Source organism: Streptopelia decaocto (assembly GCF_964273445.1).
Source record: "Streptopelia decaocto genome assembly, chromosome: 5".
NCBI classification, from domain to species: Eukaryota; Metazoa; Chordata; class Aves; order Columbiformes; family Columbidae; genus Streptopelia; species Streptopelia decaocto.
This window is the reverse complement of record NC_138659.1, coordinates 11,591,198-11,607,811: the sequence shown is the minus strand read 5'-3', so window position 1 is coordinate 11,607,811 and position 16,614 is coordinate 11,591,198. Positions and strand designations below refer to the sequence as shown.

The following is a 16,614-nucleotide window of genomic DNA, read 5'->3' as shown; positions in this document are numbered from 1 at the left end:
GATTCAATTAATTTTATTTATTATTATGCTGTCTTCAATGCAGCACTTCACTGTAATGTTTTTTAAATGGATTGGATGATGCATCTCTTATATCACAAAATTTTTGACACATTATAGCTTGCAGTGCAGTGTACTAGTTAGACTACTCTACACAAACTTAGGCTCAAGATTTTAGAAATCCATGTGCAGGTTCAGCTTTCATTGTACACAGTGAAAAAATTCATTCTGGGTTTGATGTTTGGGTGTTGAGTCGTATTTCCCAGCTACAGAAGAAATTAATTACGGGCATTCTGGTTGCTCTAATAGCACATGGTACTCGGTGTTCCCTTTCTAAAGTGCATCCTGCTATTAGTAGTGGGGTTGCATGGGATACAGTTGAACGTAATGTAGTGAAATCACGTAGCAAAGTAAGGCACGATCCAGTTACCTGGAGCTATAAAAGCAGTTGCTCGCATGAACAAGCGCCTGTTTTCATCAGATTCAGAGCGTATTCTTTATTCCTGCTATGCGCCGCTATATGCATCATTATAGGAGCTGCCTGTATTTATGTGAGGTAATAGAATGTTATTGTAAGTTATATTTCAAAATATTTTCTAAATTTAAGTCAAAATATAGGTGAATTGTTATGCTTAAATATTTGTAGATGCACTAAGAAGATTGAGTTCTTATTTTGTGTATACAAGTTTGACTCTTGTCAGTACCAGGCAATTTTGGTGTTGTCTTTAATGAGAAATAAGTGAAGGTTTATTTTTAACCCTTGATTAATGTTCACTCTTTCATGCTTATAGTGATACAAATGTATTTTGTCAACAAGTAAATGTGCATGCCAAATTGTATTTCCATTTTTGGTACTCAGTGTCACTTCTTGTTCCAATTTCTTGCATAAAAAGCCTATGCTGCAGATTTAGCATTGCAATTTGGTGCTGTGAATGTACACACACTGCAGTAAACAATAGGATTTTTTTATTGTGCATGGAGGTTACAAAACATCTATTTGTCTTTGAATCTGTTAGAGAAAATATGGGGCTCCCCCTCCAATGAAACTGCCACCTCCTTATAGAGCACTGGAGAGACCGGCCCCAGAGGAGGCTGCTGTGGATGAAGAGGAGGATGAGGATGCTTGTACAGAGAGTGAGTAGTGCCACAATCCTTGTCAGATTACATTTATGGAACGCAATCAGACTGTGATGAACGTATCTGCGGCTTATTGCTTGTATTATAGGAAGCAGTGCTCAGTGTGACAATAACATCTAATCCTCAGCCTTGCTCTTACCAAGGCAAGCTGATCTGTGACTTTTACGTAGCCTTCTCTTCCCAGCCAGGCTCCTACGGCTCTTCTCTTCTGAAGACCTGTAGGAAGGCAGTTTATTTTCAGTCTAAAACTGTCTAAGCAATATCTAGAGGACTTGCTTTAGCAGCGCTGTCAGCAGTGAAAGACAGATGTCATGCTTTACTGTGGTAGTTGCAGTGGTAGTTGAGCAGCTGTAGATTGAGAACCACTGGTGTATTGTCCAGAAAAGCCTGCAGTTGATTTCAGACAGTGCTATTTGAGCAAACTATTTTCTTTTAAAAAGCAAAGTCTGCCCATTTATTGTTTCAGTACCATACTGAAAAAAGGGTCCCCTTTTTTTTTTTTAGCATCTTTTATGGGAAAGGTTCTGCAGTTGTCCAGTTCTTGGGTTTGCAGTAAATTACGACGCTATGCACTTTGTAGGGACTTAAAGAGCAGGATGTGGTACAACTTGAGAGCTTCTGGCAGCAGGACTTAGATTCCAGTATACTGCCTTGTTAATGACAGCTTTGGATAAGTGGAATATTATTATCCATAGTTTGTCTTCCAATAAAATACTTAGGACTCCTAACCACAAATTTAGGAATACTAAATTATTTTCTGAAATTAGTTACCTTTTTTCGCTCCTTACACTCTCATGTACCAAACCAGCATAGACTTGGGGGTTTTGTTGGGCTGTGGTGTGTTGATTTTTTTTTTTTTTTTTTTTTGCTACAGTGATTTTTCTCAATCTTTTGTCCTGAGGAGGTTTTTGTGTGCCCTAGTGATGGGCAAGCCAGACCAGAGAGATGCCTTTGTAGCTTTTCACCGTGAAGCCACCACGGCTCCCATTCGGTTTGGAAGCCCATAACTTGGGACCTGGGCCAGCTGCTCTTGCTGATTTCTTTGGCAATGATGGGCAATTGTAGCCCAGATAATGAGTTTGGTTGGTTTGTCACTTTTAGGGTTGCTTTGGTGGAGACTAGAAGGATTTTGGAAGGTTGTTCTCATGGAGACAGTAATTCGGGCCGTGGAAGCAGGGTGTTCCGCTCTGCCTCTGTGGCTTTAAGGGAAATCTGTGGGTTCTCGAATCAACCGAGATTTTTCCAGAATATCCCCATACTGAGTTTGTCATCTCACCTGCTTGTGGTTACACCACGTGGTTACTTCAAGAGGGTTTTTCAGTATTTTTGAGGGGAGTGGTAGTCAGGACAAGTGTTTGACTGCAGGCTGTGGATGTTAGATTTGAATATATCTTGAGCTTTCAAACTAATTCTATAAACCTGTAATTGTGGCAAACTGATTACAGCTTGTTATTAAAGTTATAATTCTCAGTTAAAGGATGAGTAGCCTGACACCTGAGTTATCTGATTAGGAGATGCCTTAATCTGAGTGCATGCTAGACCTATGTTAATACTTTGCTGAGAAATAATTTCTTATTGATGGGCTTGGTCATTTTTTAGCTGTCCCTGATGGTGTTGCCGGCTGAGTCGAATAGCCGAAAAGGTAAAGCTACTTCTGATATTAAATTCATCAATCCTACCAGATCTGACAGCAGCAAGCAGATCTATTCAGATGAATCTCCTTCTCTCTGCCCTTTGTACTAACCTGAATGATTTGCAATAGCCATCTTTCCTGGGAGTCCTGGAAAACCAAGATATACATTTTCCATTTTATTTTTCACCACCTCATTCTGTTTCTTTAAAATAACAAACAGGCTAAGGAAGCTGAAACTAAGTTTGTGCCTCAACCCTTGAAGTAGAAAGCATGTTAGAAATGGCATACCTGTACTTAATTGTATTAAGCATCTTGGCAGCTGTGGAATGGGCTTTTGCAGTCTCTTTTCTGGGATGACTTGAAAAACAAAGTTTTCTCTGTAAATTCCAGTACAGTCTTGTTTTTGTGAACTATGTGATGTTTATAACTTCTGTCCAGATTCTTGAGCACCTTTCCCAGAAATCCCAGTCCAGGCCAGTACTTGCCTTTTTAACACCGTCCATTTGCATGTTCATATTGGTGTCAAACCAGCCCACTTACCCACTTATCCTATTAAGTCTACTGCCTTTGTAACCTTAACTAATAATTTTCTGAGCTTCAGTGAACAGGTGAACTAGATTTATTGTCTTCCTTATTCAGAAGACAAGTTATCTTAAAAGGAAGAAGTGATGTCAGCACAGGTAAATTCACATTGTAGCTTTTCCTTCTTTATTTCCTGTAGCTCTCAATCTGTGCCAGTAGCATGGAAGGCCTTAGTGAGCATTTTGAGGTGGGACAGCTGCTAAATCTGTCCTCTGCTTGTGCTCCTGATGGATTTTATTTTTTTAGCATTTTTATTAATACAGCTGCAGCGTCATGAACCTGCTCATCAATTTCTTTCATACTCCAGAAATACTTTACTTGCTCCACTTGACCTTTTTTCTCCTTGCTTGTCACTTCTTTCAACCCATGCTCTTGTCTTTTGTTTCTGTGTCCTTCATCATTCCTTATACTGAAAATGAAAGCAAAGAATTGTTAGTATTCCTGCCATACTTAGAGAATTTTTCTTTCCTTTCTGTCCCATCCATACTGCCTTACAGTCTGTGTTGTCTGTTTTTGCCTTAAAGTGGCTGAATAACCTTTTAGTATTGATTGAATTTTCCCTGTGGACTCTAAATCCACTGGCCTTTTGGCAGTGCTGCCTTTTATTTCTGCTTTTCCACCACTGCAACTGTAGCTGTCATGGCTGACTTGTTGTAACAGGCGTTCCTTTTGGATGTTCTCCCTTTTCAAATGTTGGGTTTGATCCAAATAGGGTGAGTCCTTGTTGGGAATAGAACTACTAGGTAGCTCTTGGTTTAGAGAAACTCCAGATGTCCTTCATGTTTCTATGGTTTAAAAAATTTAAAGAAGTTCTAGGTGTTTTTTTTCAAATGTATCTTCTTGCACCCAAGACGCTTAGTTTCCAACCAGCTTCTCTTTATATTTCAATTTCATTTGAGCCATCATTACTTCCAATATTATCTTTTTAAATTCTTAGGGTTTTTGCTAGATTTTGAAGGCAAGTTGGTAATAGCATTCCCTCTTGTTATTTCTTCTTGTGATGCTGTCAAATCTTTATAGTTATTCAACTCTAACCCTGTGCGATATGGGTTTTGTTTACTCTTTGCTTTGGTTTTGCTCTTTTACTCTTTTGCTCCTCAGTTTACTCTTTAAAATAGTTTTGTAAAACTTGCAGTGTGTCCATCCTGCCTCAAAAAAGTAACCTTCGAAATGCGTAATCTTACAGACCTGAAAACGTTATAGTACAACATGGGTTTGGAGTTTTTCCTCCCCACGCTGGAAACGTTTCCTCCATGGCAAAGCTTATTTTGGAGGATGTCATTGTCCATTAAGAGGCTTTTTAGGCTTCCCAAACCTTAAAAACATGAGGTTTTGAATAGGATCTTTCATTTTTGTTTAAATCAAGAGAATCTGCTGATTGACTGATGCGCACCCCGGTGTGGTGATTGCTGTAATGAGGGGCTACGAGTCAAAAGAAGCTGAGGAAATGGATGGCCAGAGTAGTTTGTAATGGAATGTAATGGAAAGTATTCCTTGGGGCATTAATAAGTGCACAATTTAGATCTACTTTAGTGGTTGAGTTGCAACAATCATAAGTTAGAAAGGAAAAACCTTAAAAACCATTATAAGAAAATGAAAAAGACAACTGTTGAAAGAAGTCAGAATCCTTAATTTCAATTGATATTATATTTTTTAGTCACATCTTTTGTCTAGTTAGTTGACTGAGATTGATCTGGTTGTTTTCAAGTAAGTTTAAAATAATAAAAATAGATAATAATAAAAAATTGGTGAAAGGTGGCTAAGATAATGGACTAGATACTGCTGTGCTCAGACTTCCTGTCTGCAAGGATATTTAACCGTATCTAATAAGGGGATAATAATGCCCCTTCCTTTTATTTTGTCTCTAGATAATGTAGAAATCAATGAAGCTCTAAGAAAGCAAAATGATTTATCTTCCTAAAATGCTTTTTGAGGAGTGGTGGTTTCTCTAGAAAAGCAAGAGATTTTAAAACTTTTCCAGTGTTTCAACTTTGCATTCAATGTTGTGACAAATCTTTGTAGGGTGCAAATCCCCCCCATCCGGGTTGGGTTGGGGTTGGAAAGCGCTTGGGCAGTACTGGAGGATTTTTAGCAGCTTCCATTGTGTCATTGGTATCTGTATTTAACGTGAGGGGATGCTGGCTTTCCTAAAAGCAGAAGATAAAAAAAAAAAAAGCCATAGAGTTTGCTGAGACTTAAAATGTATGGGGTGTGCAAAACCAGGAGCTTCAGAAGCTCTGCTGTGGGCAAAGATGGGAAAACGATCATTGGCACATTGGAAAAATGCCAGGATTATTAACAATGACTGAATGAAACCAAAACCACTGGTGAATCAATATAATTCTTGAGGATCTGATTTTTGAGAGTCTATTTTACGCAAAGCTGTACTAAAACAAATGATAAACAGTTCTTAAATTTTAATTTTTTGGGGGTGGGGGAGGCCCCAATGCACTGATTTCAGGTGAGGCAGCTTGTGTAGCCAAACGCTGCCTGTCCAATAGATGTCACTGCAAGCAACAGCAAATCCAGATGATGTTCAAAGAGTTAGATGTAGCCCGGAAAAACGCTCCAAGCTTTATGAAAATAAAATACTGAAAAAATAGCTATTTCAATATTTAATTTTCTTAAATATAGTAACAAGTATATTTAGTATGGTGGATTTCCAAAGCTCATGCAAGAGCTGGGATTAGACGAATAGAGCAGTGATTTTCATTTTTTAGCTCTGTGTTAATCTCTATTTAATATGATTCTGTACTGCTAATCTTCTTTACCCATTCTTGTCCTGACCCTTAATTAGCTAAAACATGTAAGTTTTGTAACCAGGATGAATATCAGATCCAGAAGGGCCGTACACACGGGGCAGACTCGCCAGCTCTTGTGCTACGTGAGGGTAGATCTTGATGTTGGTGTCGTAGTTTGAGGTTGTGGTTTAGTTTGCGTTTTTGGTATTGGGCTGGGGGTTTTGTACTCTGTGAATCACAGTTCCCATCATCTGATGAACTATTGCAAAAGGAAATTACATTTTTGATGAATTAATAATAAAATCGCAGCTGGGACTTCTTGTGTGTTTTACTGTGTGCTTATACATAATGCGCTGAACAGATGGCTTTGTGTGTGCTGTGATACATATTCTAAAGAAAGGACAATGAACTTTAAAAATGAACAAATTGATGGTATTAACAAAATAACTAAGTGTTTTGAGTTGTTTTAAATGTAGTGTTTGGAATAGAGAATTAGTAAGGACTTCCCAAAATAACAAAGCGTGTTTATAAATTTAGAGGGATGTTTTATCTTTGCTTTTCTAATTACAAAATGATGGATTTTGAGTCTTTTCAATGCTTCAGTTCAGCACTCATTGCAGTAAAACTAATATTGCTTGATTTGGATTTCAGCAAAATACAAGTTATGAAGTTTGAATCTTTCTTGTGCTGATAATGACAGATTGGGTTTGTTTTCTGACATTAAAAACTGCAGCCAAACCCTGTGCCATGAACACATATCAGTGTTGGGAAACTGCAAGATTTGCAACATTGGAAAACAGCGTATTTAATGAAGCTGTTTGACTAAGAGGAATTAATCTTTAATCCCTGGAGGTTTCATGAAAAGGATGCTTGGATAAATAATGTCTATTAACTGCCGCTTTGCCATGTGGTGGGTCATTAAGCACGACCGTACCTGCAGGTAACAGGGATATAAAGACACGTCGGAGGTGACTTGTGTTTGGGGACAGGGATGTCATTGGGATGCTGGCAGAGGCAGCCGGTGCATGAGCAGCTTCGGTGGGTCAGACGTGGGAAACCAGAGATCTGCTCCTGCATCCTTCCCCAGGCTGCCAGATGGAACCAGGAGCTCGTGGGTAGCTCGAAATTGATATAATTGATGGCATCTTGTAATAGAAACAGACAGACGGTTTGCCCTTAAGGAGAGAAAAAAATCTCAGGGAAAATAGGCCCAAGGTCGTCAGAAGAAAGACGAGCGCTGGGGCTGTGTCTGGTGAGGATTTGAGCTGCTCGCAGCGCTGGATTTGTCAGGAATGCAGAGCCCTTGAAGTACGTGCTGGTACAGCAATGGTACAAGGGGGTTTCCCAGGTAAGGATTCACATTTCTCTCTATTGTGTTTCCTTCCAGCAAGTCATTTTAAGCATTTGCACTGATAATTTAGAACTAGTGAAGTGCTGGAGATAAGAAAAATAATAGCACAGATAATTTTTTTTTTTCTCAATTTGAAGCATGGATATATAGCATGATTGCAGTATTGAATGCATTTCGTATCTTTAAAATATTTTGTCTTGTGTTTGCTTATAAATCATTGTTTCTGTGTGCATTGGTGTTCAACATTCTTTTATATACAAATCTGACGTGAGCACTCAGTGCTTAAAGTATAAGAATTCCTAGCATTAAATTTCTTGCTATATAGAATAATCTACGCTTCCATAACTGTTATTGTAATGTAGAGACAGATGGCTGAATTTTCTTCACTTTGCTTGTTAAGAATGTGTTAGGTAAATGTTTTTAGACTAAAATAAAAAGCTGCTGGGGAATCTAAACTGAATATTCAGCATTTTCATGGTATAAGGAGGCAAAACAAGAATAAAGCAATGTGATAGTGAACAAATGAGCTATTTGCAATGAAGGATAATCTAATCTTTAAATATTGCCTTAGATTGCATTTGTTCTTCGGTATGATCTTTTCTTCCAACACAAGCCAGGTACCCAGAGAACAGCATTAAAATTCTAGGCATGAAATATACTGATTTGATGATTTAAGGTTGTTACATTGTGTAAGGCACGGTGCAGGTGGCTGTGTTGAATCTTTGATCTGACTCAGGTGTTACAGATAAGTAATTTCATATAACTTACAGATAGAAGATAATGTCTGCGGTATGAATTTGCATACGCAGGTATCACTGTACAAACTTGCTAGGAGAGCATAATACAAGTAGATTTATTGCTCTCATTGAAGAGCACTTAATATCACTGCAATGACTTGCAACTAAAAATATGTAAAAAGGATGTGTCATTATTTCAATAAATAAATGAAAGACAAACACTAGCCTATAAAAGGTGGCTATGTGTTTATATTCTTGAATGTCTGATTTTTGGGTAGGAAGATATCTTTTGTCATTTCTGTCATAAATGATGTTGTTCCACTGCACGAAAAAAGGATAAAAAATTCAAAAGAAACTCTGCTGTGCATCATGTCTTGTCCAAACTAGCACAGCATTGCTGTTAGTTAGAATACAGAATAGATTATTTGCATAATAGCTCTGTTCCAAAATGGTCTACTTGGTTTAAACAGTAGGTGCTGCAAATATATAGTGGAAATAAGCCTCTAACAGAAGGGAAAGTAAAAATGTTAAATGACAATAATTTTATTCTTTACAGATGTTACCTATTTTCCATAGTGTTACAGTAATTGAGACAGCTGCCCAGAGTAACTTCTTTAGCTGTTTAAGAAAGTTGAAGTTATCTTTTGCTCCTCAGTCTCAAGACTTGATTCTCCCTTATTCCATGTAGTGGCTCAGGGGCGAGTCATCAATTTACCTTCTGCTTTGAGCAGGGATGTAATTGCTCTTTATCAGGATTGCTGGCATTTAAAGAGCAATACAGAATATTTATCCGTAGGTAAGACAGCTATAGTACATGGTGACTATTAAAAAATTTGCTTTGTGCCTCATAGTGGCCATATGCATGTTGAAAACTACTTGCAAGCTAAGACATGATGAAGGAAATTTATATATACATATGCGTGTGTGTGTGTGTGAAAGACTGTTATCTGCATCAGATTAACATCTTTTATCAGCAAATTCAAAGTATTTTTGCTGTATTGAAATTAGAAGAGATGCTGTGGCAACTGGCTAAAGGAGTATTAATGAACCTTTTATTATTAGCATAATGATGGGCATGTCTGCTTCATCAGTGCTTAGAGATCATGGCTTGTGCTTCTGTCTCTGCTTCCCAAAAAAAAAAAAAAGTTTTTAGAGGTAACATTAAAGCATTGAGCTTTTGTGGATCATCAAGGAAATAGCAAATTTCTGCTGCTGTGAATGTAAAAAGTGCATGTATGTGTGCACGTGTGCTGGGCAGAGGAGCATCATCCTCCAAAATGGGGGACACTGTGCTGTGCTGGCCCCTCTGCAGAGAGCCCATGGCCATTATGCCTGATCTGCTATGGCTCAAGTGAGCACCTTGATCCAGACATGAGTAGGTGAGGGAGAAAGGGGAGCAAAGTTGGGTAATGGGATTTGTGAGTTAGAATGTGCAACAGGAGAACAGGGCAGGTAAGGAGAGTGACTGGGGTCTTGGTATAGGGGCAGGAGAAGGCTTAAGTGCGGAGTAGGACCCTGTTCTTCTGTGTGTCTTCATGCACCCAGGCCAGCACAGAGCCAGGAGCCACTGCTGGCCAACAGCACTAGCTGAGCAAGCTAAATTTGGAGATTCCTGCTCAGGTGATGAGTGTATTACAACCAGGGGAAAGAGCTACAGGTGAATTACATATGCTGTCTATAGCCAGGAGTGGTAAACCTTGACTTCATCATACCATTTTTTGATTGTTCGGTAGATACTGAATACCATTAACAGCTGTTTTGTTTTGGTTTAACGCTTTAGGTATTATTTTTATATTTTTAGGTATGTATTCTATATATTTCATAAATAATATTAACTTTCAGATGGGTTTTGTATCTCTTAACTGAAAAACAAGTGCTTTAGCTATCACATACTTGTAAATACATGTTTTACCTGCGATTTCAGGTAAGCGTAAGTAGCATTTTTTGACGTGTACATGTTAAACTTCTGTAGTATGCTGAGCCAAGTCCTCTATAAAGTGAGGTGAGAAGTCATCATTTCCATGGTGTGATGGTCCTGGGAATATCACGAGATATTCAACATAAGTTCTCCTACTTTTAATGGGCTGTTACTTAGAGCTGAACCACATAACTAAACTGGGAGGAATTCAGACGGAAATGCCAGAGTATGAAAGCACAAGGCATTTGTTTGTGTGCGCACATACACGTGGTGTGCTTGGGAGAGTGGAGAGGCATTACACCATCCAAATAGTTCTTAAAGTCTCCATCCCTCCAGGTGCTCTGGGACTAAACAGCGAGCAGCAGCGTTTGCTGTGCCTTAAACCAGCAAAGTGTATCCTGTACTACTACAGTGTGTAATGACCCTGAAAATTGTCCGGTCTGGTGAAGCCGTGACTGATCTGTAACGTGTCAGTGGGGCCACTCAGCCGCAGCGGATCAAGATTCCCTGGTGCTGGACCCTCCTGCTCACCTACAACCGGCACCTTCAAGTCAGGACATTTTTCTGCACTGAACTGTAATCCTTAATGCAAACTGAACCAGAAACTTTATTTCTTTCAAGGTTTTGGCAAAAAAAAAAAAATATTGTTTTAAACCCTATAAGATTCGGCTGTACTTTCCTCTGTTTTGTAAACCGTTACTCTCTGTAGGAATATGTTGGGTTATTTGAGGGATAGCACGGTATCATTTTGTTGTGTATCGTTAATGTGTTCAAACAGACAATGCAGTAATTTTACAGCGAGACCTAATTTTAGGATTGAGTTGTTAGAAATATAGAAGATGTGATTTTTCAAATACTTTTTTTCCAGGGAAGAAAGACATTAAGTGAACAGCCTGACAGTGTGATATGTAGTGAGGTATTGCTGAAGGGCTGGGAGAAGAGTGGAAGGAAAAAAAATGAGATGAGACTAGACTGTGATGGACAAGGGAGTAAGGTATGCAAAGGTGAGCATGGGCAGCTATGAGTGAGGGCCAAGAAAGAGGTTAACAGGGATTTTGTGAGGAATGGAGAGTTCAGTGAGGCCTTTGGGGACAGAAGGATGTGGTCGTTCTTTTGTGTGTGCAGGAGGCACATTGTGGCTTTGTAAACACGAGGGACTTGCCCAGTGACAGGCGTCAGGGCGAGCGCTGGCTCGGGCAGAGTGACAGGACCGCGGCAGCTGCTCTTGGCATCGGTGCAAACCGCAGGCTGGCCCTTTTGGCGTCCCTGGACGGGTCTGTACGGCAGCCAGTTGGTATGATACATCTGCTTCGGCCCGTCCTCCCTGTCCCTCGACAGCTGTGTGTTGGCAGAGCTTCCCCTTCTCCTTTTTGGCTGATTTCTGTGCTCCGCTTGGAGAGACACAGAAAAGACGTTTTGAGGGGAGGACAGAGGAACCGGTTGGGTTCTCCCTGGGCTTCCGCCAGCCAGGACTTGAGTGTGGACTTGTGAAGAGTTTAACGAGTACTCGTGTGAGTACTGCAGCTAACGAAGGTGGATTCCGACAGATTTGTGTCTCCTGTTTGACTGACGTGGGTGTCGAGGAAGGTGTGAGCTCTGATTTAAGCTTTTCCTGTGGCTGGAGCATTTCTAAGGGCTTTCTCTCATGTGAATTCTTTGACGCTTTAATAAAGTGTGATCTCACACTGAAGCCTTTCCCCTAGTCTGGGTATTTATCGGGTTTCTCTCTTCTGCACGGCTGCCTGTTTTCATGAACCTTTATAGTTCCTTTGAGACCCCCTAGTCCACCATCAGATTTGCTTCAAATTGGCCATCAGGTTCTAAAGTTTTGGGGCAGGAGCTTGGATTGCACAGGGTATGATTGCATAAGCTTTGTTCCTACAGAAAAACAGAATAAAATTATTTACCATATTAGAATTAAGCTTCATTTATATTAAGAGATTAAAATATAATTAATAAACGCTGGGGCATAACCCCCAGACTGCAGTTTGGAAGAGCTGGCATCTCTTCTGGTTTTCTTACCATCTGTTAGGTGTCTTGGTCAGCCATCTGTTGGAAGACACAAAAGTATCTTGAGCCATGCCACAGTTTCTAGGGGTTAGATGGCTATTTAAATTAAAAAGAAAAAAAGCAGGATCTGTGGAATTCCAGCTTGTCCAAAAAAACAGTGTTTATTCCTGAGGAGCAAGTCTTGAATGCACCTTGATCATCCATTTGAAGGCTAAATTCCCCAAAAGAAAAAAAAAAAATCCATTGAATATTAACCCAAAATAATTACAGTAGAAACTACCATACCCCACTCTAATTTTTCCCTCAGTCATTTGGTTCTTAACTTTCTCTTAGTTCATTTCTTCCTCCAGTCAGAGTGGAAAAGTAGGTCTATTTAATATAGGGAAGTTTATCCATTTAGTTCTTCCTCTTGGATAAATCCTTGGAGATGGATTTCTTTTGCCAGAAGGAAAATAGAGAGCACTTGACGTATTGCAAGTCTCTGCAATACACATACATCATCAATTTCCTGATTATAATTGTGCTCATCTAAAAAATGCCCAAAGCTTAATGCATTAATATATTTATTTCATTAAATACATTAAAGAGAAGCTATTTGTTACCTAATAACATATTTTGATAAAAAAAAGTGTTAAAATACACTTTTCACATATTCGTGATTCTGTTTTTCTTCTGCAGAGAAATGAATGCCTTGGGTTATCATGTCTTATTTGAAATGTGTTGTAAGTGAAGGTGTCTGACCCTAATCATAGAATCATCAAATCTCCTGAGTTGGACATTCTAATCGCTTCATTTTAGTCTTTGTGGAGGAGAAAACAGGTCTGCCAGACTTTGTCCTTTGGAGAGATTAAAAACAATCAGAATGGAATTTCTGATAGAAAATGTTGTTTTATTTAATCAAATCTGTCAAGTTTTATGATGTCATAAGTGCAGCATAAACCTGATTAACTTCTTGAATAGACTCTCAAGACAGCTGATTAAATAAGATGTATGGCTTATTTAGGGAGAGTACACACAACCATTTTAGGATTTCACTGTGATATTAAATGGGGATTTTTGTGGGGATCCCCCTGCCTCACCTGATGGAAAAGGCAAATGGCATTTGGCTGTATAAATGCAAGAGTTGCCATCACACTGATATCTGTGTTCTTATTAGCAGAGTCCATACCTATTTTCAATTTATATCGCATAATAAAATTTAAACTTATTCCAAGTAATAAACCCTTGCTTTCTCATTTCAATAAGAGACATTCCAGTTAATTCTTTCTTTGGTTGGTACCTTTTTCTTTTGGAATAATAGCACTAATCAAAAGGCATATTTTCACCCTGGAAGTTTGCATTGTAGTTGTTTGACTGCATGAGAAGTGTTTACCTTGTCATCCTCATGTTCTGCTGTTTCTCAGGCAGGTGTTTCTGTACTGGGGTGCTTGTTGCTCTTTTCTTCCTCAGCCTGTTCAACTCCCTCAGCAGAAAACTGCTCCACTGTAGAATTATAGAATGTCCTGAGCTGGAAAGGACCCACAATGACCATCAAGTCCAACTCCTGTCCCTGCACAGGACAACCATGTGTCTGAGGACATTGTCCAGTCTCTTCTTGAAGACTGTCAGGCTTGGGGCTGTGACACCTCCCTGGGAAGTCTGTTCCAGTGTCCAGCACCCTCTGGGTGAAGAACCTTTTCCTAATGCCCAACCTGAACCTCCTCTGGCACATCTTCCTGCCATTCCCTCAGGTTCTGCTGTTGATTGCCAGAGAGAAGAGCTCAGCCCTGCCCCTCCTCCTCTCCTTGTGAGGAAGCTGTAGCTGCCCTGAGGTCTCCCCTCAGTCTCCTTTTCTGCATGCTGAACAAACCAAGTGACTTTAGCTGCTCCTCATACGGCTTCCCCTCAAAGCCCTTCACCAAATTCACAGCCTCTTCTGGACACTCCAGTAGCTTTATCCCCTTTTATCCTGTGTCCCCAGCCCTGCACACAGTGCTCCAGGTGAGGCCGCACCAGTGCAGAGCAGAGCGGGACAATCCCCTCCCTGCCCGGCTGGCCATGCTGTGCTGGATGCACCCAGGACATGGGTCCCTCTTGGTTGCCAGGGATGCTGTTGGCTCATGTTCAACTTGCCGTTAACCAGAACCCCCAGATCCCTCTCTGCAGAGCTGCTTTCCTGCATTTCATTCCACAGTCCCATTAAAGAGGGATGGATTTCTGCTGGGTTGGTGACCTGCACAGGCTCATGGAGGAGTCTGAGGAGCACAAGAACTGACTGGAATAGAGGAGGGAGGATGTTCTCCCTAAGCTGTGCTCTGCTTGGGACTTCTCATGGGCTAAACTCATGCTCTAAAATCAGGGTGGTGTGCTGTGGGTCCCTTTCTTTCATCCTGTCCTCCATAAGGCTGGAAAAGTTCTTCTCTTGGGCAAACAGCTTGAGCTGAGACGTCAGCAATGAAGTGGACAAAGCAAGGGATGAGGAGGTGGGGGCTATGCAAATCCTCTGCACAACACTGTCAGCGGGACCAGGCAGCTGAGAAAACAAAACATGTAATGGGGAGCTGTGGTTTGGGGTCATGGCGAAGATGGGACCACAGCCATGCACCAGCACTTGCTCTTGGCTGCGGCTTGCAGCTCGGTGACTGGCTTGGGAATGGGATCCTGTGGACTAATGTTACCAGAGGTTGCTGGTAGTACTCTCGTAATCATGAGAGAGCTGAGTTGTGTATCAGAAACCTCATTTGGAGATGTGGGAGTAGGTCTCTTGTCTTCTGAGCTGCAGTCTCTCTTGGACCCAAAGCCAGCAGTGGAGACTCTACTGGGAGCTTGTGTGTCTGTTTTACATGTAATACTATGATTAATATATTAGACATCATAAATGGAATATACACATCGTAGCTGAAGATATGGAAAGATACAGTAGAATGATTATTATTGAGTTTTTATTAATAGAAGAGGCTTTCAAGTGAAATTATAAGTATGTATTTGTTTTATTCTTAGGCACAGAAGTCGGTAGTCTGCAGCATTGCCAGGTGTTGCAGTCATTTTTCATTTCATCTTTCATTTTACCTCAGCAACCAAAGGCAAGCCATGACATAGGGAAACTCAGGTTTATACTTAAACAAACAAAGCCTGTAAGCATTGCTTGGTGTTATAAAAACCTTCAAAATGACTCAAGTGCAATTTGGTAGCTCAAAAACTGTGACCTGGAACCAACCCAGACTTGCTCTTCTGAAATGTCTTGGCTCTATAGGAGCGTTGCATGGTGTGGGGAGGTATGGAGTGGGCTGGCCCTGTTCTTCTCGTCTAATATTCTGTCTCTTCACATCCAGAAGTGTGCAGTGATGAGGGGGATGTGTAGCCCACTGAACACAGCACAGGGATGGTCTTCAAGTAGCTGCCAAATCTATCAGCCACACCGGGATTACAGAGCGCAGTTCAGCGTCCTGTGCAAAAGCACAGAGGATCTGAAGTCAGCAGATAGTTTGTAAGGTCTTGAGGAGCTGTAATCAGTGTGATGAAGCACAAACCGGGTATGAAGCTAGGAAAATACTGATTCTGTACAGCTGCCTAAATTGAAAACAAACAAGCAATACTAAACAGTGTTGTGGGCCTGGGCAGATCTGTTCTGTAAGTGGAGTATGCTCTGTCACTTTATGTCCTCTAAAAGCTGGATATGCATATTTTTGAATATTAAGCTGCTTTTTAAATTTAAATTGGATTTGCACTTAATTTAAATCCAACATTTTCTGCTTTTAACATGCATTGTAAGTTTTAAACAGCAATCTGTGTAAAGATCTGAGCATATTCTAAACTATTAGCATAATTTAAGTAGCAAAACTATTCAGGAAACGTGTGTGCGCACCCAGAGAATTGAGAGAAATCAGGACCCAGAAGTGACTGTAGTAAAAAGCGAGCTTTTGATTATTTTTCTTCAGCTGCCTGAAACAAAGACCTATTCTCTCTATGGCTTATTCACCTAATTCAGTGGAAATGAAAATAGCTTATTAAACTTGAACAACTTATTAGGAGCTGAAAAAGGATATTTTTCTTTTCGAGTCTATGAATAAAAACTTGGAGTGTGAAGCTGAGAGTTGTCAGTTAGAAAATGATGGAAGTGTTTGTGGCCATGGTGTGATGGCAAAACCTCCTCCGAGGTCACTTTGTCGTTAACTGGGTGTTTGTGAAGGCCCAAATACAGACAAAAGGAAATCTTTGACAAAGTGGAAATCAGACCATTTTAAAATAGTTTTGATCACCACAGAACCTGCATTATCTCCTGTAAGAATAACAATGCTTTTGTTTAATATTCCAGTTTTAAATGAAAACATTTAAATAGGAACATTTTTCTTATATCAATCACAATTGGCATATTTGTATGCAAGATTTTTATTACAAAGCTGTTGATTATATTTTAAGTGCGTTCCAATTTCTGTCCAAATACAAACACTATATTTTGTTAGGAAAATATATATAGTATATAAGAAATGTTGTTCACGATATCTGACATATGAGGTAAATCTTGAGCA

General features: G+C 40.0%; 1 protein-coding gene across 4 annotated transcripts in view; it reads left to right on the top strand.

Annotated features, from left to right (window-relative positions):
- PATJ (PATJ crumbs cell polarity complex component) overlaps positions 1–16,614 on the top strand; it is a 149,296-nt gene that overhangs the window by 65,176 nt on the left and 67,506 nt on the right. For all 4 annotated transcript variants that reach the window (XM_082053744.1, XM_082053742.1, XM_082053743.1 and 1 more), the window contains one exon: positions 1,014–1,131. In XM_082053744.1, the coding sequence (XP_081909870.1) occupies positions 1,014–1,131 (118 nt within the window). The remainder of the gene's footprint in view (positions 1–1,013; positions 1,132–16,614) is intronic.